This window comes from Limulus polyphemus, unplaced genomic scaffold (genome assembly GCF_000517525.1).
Source record: "Limulus polyphemus unplaced genomic scaffold, Limulus_polyphemus-2.1.2 Scaffold449, whole genome shotgun sequence".
Classification (NCBI taxonomy): Eukaryota; Metazoa; Arthropoda; class Merostomata; order Xiphosura; family Limulidae; genus Limulus; species Limulus polyphemus.
Genome location: NW_013666059.1, coordinates 341,007 through 345,807, shown reverse-complemented (window position 1 = coordinate 345,807; position 4,801 = coordinate 341,007). Strand labels below are relative to the sequence as shown.

General features: G+C 29.7%; 1 protein-coding gene across 1 annotated transcript in view; it reads right to left on the bottom strand.

Annotated features, from left to right (window-relative positions):
- The window catches only part of LOC106458347 (trafficking protein particle complex subunit 9-like), a 65,787-nt gene that overhangs the window by 32,943 nt on the left and 28,043 nt on the right, over positions 1–4,801 (bottom strand). Inside the window, 3 exon segments of the mRNA XM_022384536.1 lie at positions 730–799; positions 1,064–1,194; positions 1,946–2,006. Of these exon segments, the coding sequence (XP_022240244.1) occupies positions 730–799; positions 1,064–1,194; positions 1,946–2,006 (262 nt within the window).

The following is a 4,801-nucleotide window of genomic DNA, read 5'->3' as shown; positions in this document are numbered from 1 at the left end:
GTTTGAGTCCATTAGGTTACTATATGGTGAAGTGTATATAATATCTATGGGGGTTTGAGTCTGTTTGGTTACTATATGGTGAAGTGTATATAATATCTATGGGGGTTTGAGTCTGTTAGGTTACTATATGGTGAAGTGTATATAATATCTATGGGGGTTTGAGTCTGTTAGGTTACTATATGGTGAAGTGTATATAATATCTATGGGGGTTTAAGTCCATTAGGTTACTATATGGTAAAGTGTATATAATATCTATGGGGGTTTAAGTCCATTAGGTTACTATATGGTGAAGTGTATATAATATCTATGGGGTTTAAGTCCGTTAGGTTACTATATGGTGAAGTGTATATAATATCTATGGGGGTTTGAGTCCGTTAGGTTACTATATGGTGAAGTGTATGTAATATCTATCGGGGTTTGAGTCCGTTAGGTTACTATATGGTGAAGTAAAATGGACTCCAAACCCCCATAGAAATCCCTCTCTCTGTTTAAATAATTTTTTCATCATAATTGAAATGAGTGGAACTTCACACATTTTAACAATATATCATCCATTCATAATCACACCAGTTTGTTCTTATAAAAGAAGTTTTTATACAGTTTAAAGTTAAAAAAAAGATTATTGTGAACACAGAATTGAATAACATTAGTGGTAATATATTAAACAATCAAACAGTATTTAATAGCTTTTAAAATTACATTTACAATGATTAAATAAGCAAACATTACCTTGCAGGAACTCTTTTGGGTCCATGGAAATCTTGTATCCTTCCAGCGTTTGTAGAAGTAACTGATAACACTGTGACATAGAATGTATTCACCACACAACTTTAACAGTGTAGAGTAAAAATAAAAAAACTTCTTTAGAAAAAAAACTTGTATAATAAAAAATTAGTTTTTCTTCTTTAATGTAATCAGTTTAAAAGGAGATGAGTTTACGATGTATCATACAATACTTATAAACATAAAACATCAGTTATTTTCTCACAGCCTTAAACACGAAATAAGTAGTATTGATTTAATAAAAATCTCTGAAGTAATGTTAAAGAAATATTTATCTTACCTGTTGCCAATTGGAATTAGGATTCTGAGTTGCAACACAGCGCATGGCAGCGACTCGTTTGAAAAAAGCAGCCTTTCTGTGAAATCCGATCTCGTTATAAAGTTGAGATAAAGCACTAAACCTCAGAACCTGTAAGGAAGCAAAGCAACTGATTATTAAATGGTGACTATAACAGAAAAAAGAAACATTATTTTCTCATGCTAGAGGAAGCTACAACAGAGTCATTAAGGGTATAAATACTGTCTATTATACTACATTTACATGATAATCCTAGTAGTGCAAAATATAAGAATTTGGAACTTGGCCCACAAGTGTTGTTTGCATCTTCGAAAATGGCATACTTAAAAAAAGTCAAAGTCACATTTAATGGCTAATAGTACGAAAACTGCTAGCAAGAAATCAGTTTATCTTTTAGTGCCACATGAGTAGACCCTAATGAACAGCAAACTGTACGGGACTTGTGTGTGAATTGTGGTGATTTTCATTGTTTTTTTTGTAGTAATGCATCTGCTTCAAGAGAGTAATAGAAATGATGTATTTGTATTAAGTGAAATTTGCAAGGCATTAATATAAAAAGAAATACTGGTTTTGTTGAATAATGTTTTAACAGTTTTTTTTCTTAGTTTATCAGCTTCTGTGTATACAAGAACAATTATCTTATACTTTAGTAAGGTAGTTAAAATTATCTCAGTAAAACTTTTTATATATACCTTTAGAAAGATTTTGATAGGTAGACAATAACATAACAAACGTGGATGGATGAAAAAAATATATTTCTGACAGTGTGAAAAATTCTTTTTTTTTTCTGTGATGAGCCCTGTATGTAAAACTCTGTGTTTCCTTAAACAAAGAGTAAATATATACATAGTACATAAAGTTTATTTTGTTTTCTTGTATTATTCAGAGTGTTTTAGAAAACTACACACTGTTTTTGTTTGTACAGCTCATTGCACCAGTTCCAGTTAAATGTCACTCTTTATCAAATTACCTGCATGGCCACAGGTTGCAGGTGTGATATTCTACACGTAGCTGCAAGTAAACAATGGAAAGTGGGACTATCTAAACCAAGTCTTAATTATTGAATTGCCTATAGTAAAATTTAGATAGAAGGTTAAATTTTAGCATAAAATTTCACAACTGAAAACTTTATTTTGTTTTTCCCCTCAGTACAGGTAATATTCTATTAAATTTTAAATTGTTATAAACAAGCACAAGTGTTTAATTAAACAGAATGGCTGAATGTTATGTTCTACTTTCAGAAATATCTTCTTGCATCTGAGTTTCTTCAAAATCTGATTTTTATGAATATGCAGGAAAGTGATGAGGATAGGGTGAGTAGGATTATTTTATAGCTTAAATGTACAGCTGTAACAAGAGTTAAGTTTGTATTGTTTCTGCATTTTCTTTAAAAACACATTTTCAGAATGTAAGAAACAAGTGTTTGAATGGTTTTATTTGAGAATTGATGAACATATTAGAATTAATGAAAATTAAAAATAAATATTGCAGAATGTGCTTACATAGGACAATAGTTCATATATGAACAGAATAGAACCCAAGCTTTTAAAATTTTAACATCCTCATCAAGTCATTAAATGCCACTGAAGATGAACAAAAATAAAACCTTCTAACCGTTGGAGTAGAAGTTGAAAGTGATATTTTTAAGTTTTACTATCGTCAGGAAGTTATAGTATGAATCTGATGTGAAAAAAATCTACCACACATCATAGCAGAAGCTCTTGTCATCTAAAACCAAAATATCAAATTTTCTTCTACAGACCAAGCAATGTATCTCACACCAAAGCAGGTATCTTTAGAAGAAAACAGAACATGAAGCTAGTTCAGTTTAATATTGTAGTGATTATAAAAGACAAAATATGACGTGAAACAAAATAAATTAATAAATTAATTATAATGCTGAGTATGTGTTTTCTTTTTTCAATAATAAAATTACAAATAAATGTAAAAGGATTCACTGATACCATATTTCAGAATTTGCATAAAACAAGTGTGAACTATACCTAGGTTTATTAAAAAGGATTGCTCATATGACAGAAATATGTTAGCAATCAGTTTTTATTCTGAATGTTGGATAACAATTACAGTGGCTGAATGAGTGTACATGCTATATAGCTTGTTGAAATAGAGGCAATAATTGTAATCACTCAGAATGTGTTACAGAATTTTAAAAAGTTATTCAAAACTGTTCAATTCTATTTTCGTGGCTCAAGTGTCATGGTCATTTAATAAAACTGTTCTTGAATAAGAATGGGAAAAACAACTGTATTTATCATGCTTATTTTGTAATAAATCAATTACAAAGTCAGTTTCTTAAATTTGGCCTAACCTTAGTTGGCAGTGTTGGAGATCTTAATGTTGGGAGTACTAAACAGTGTTAATGCATATTGGATCTCCCAAAACTGTATTAATTATTAACCCTATGAGTGTGGTCTTTGTCATTTTGACTAACCTTGTAACCACCATGTAATCATGAAACTGTTCATACTAGAATTCTGAATTGACTTAATAAAATTTGGCAATCTTGTAGTAAACATTACAATTATGTTGTAAACAAAAAATCAGATTTTTCAATTAAGTATTTTTGCTAGAGATTTATCTGTAAGTTTACACAGCCTTTACTGAGTCAGTCTGAATGAAAGGTGATTTTCATGATAAGAATAAAAATACTTCTTTCATCTAACAATATTCATATTTCATTTGCATAACCTTTAGAACTTCCTAGAAGAATATCAGTTTTCTTAGGTAAAACTTCGTACTTTATCTCTTCTTTTCTCTCTATCCTAACACTAACTGTAGCAAAATCAAAAATGTACAGTGATATGAAAAATATGAATATATATAGCTTTAGACAATCTTTCAGTACTATATTACAATGGGACAGCTTAGCGTAATCAAATGGATCAAGTTATAACAAATTATCCCACACTTTGTGAATTACACAAGCGAGGGGAGCTTGCAATTGAAAGAAATGTTTCATTCGATTTCTTTTTTACTTCAGATTTGTTATCTAAAATGATAAATATGGGTGCACTGATTAAGATTTTCTTGGTCAATACCGATGGGTAATGGTTACCGAACCATATCGGCTAATATTTGTTATTAGTGCAGGTAAAGTACTTTAAACTACTGAAAGAAATTAAAATTTAACCAATAGGTAATTGTCTCTGGTTGCATTTATAAGAACTCACAAATAGTATTTACATGATGCATTAAAAAAGTTAACTCTCTCACTACGGATTTGGTCCTAGGGACAGACTTTGTAATGATTTTGTGCTTGTTATAGTTTTCATACTATAACTTTTAATACAGTATGCGTATATCTTCACAAAATTTTACAGATTATCAGGTTTGTTCTAGTGAACCAGTATTTTGTAAAATACAGTCCCATTTTGGTTATAATACATTACATATGTATATATATTATTACTATTTACAAATAAGTTCTTAAATTTCAGTTATTTTTCTTAAAACAATAGAACAGTAAATGTAGAAATATAGAAAACAATGATTTTTCTATTCAAAAACTTTGTACTCATTTGCCCGCTTACCATAATTTGCTAAGCCTTGTCAAATTTTGCAGATGGAGGATGTAAAACAAAATAATTTTTTAGGTTTTATATATGCATTTTGAAATAACCAAATATTATAAATTACTCTATCAGTATCCCAGAATTCCACTGTAATTTATCAGGCTCACTAACTAAACTGTATTTGGGT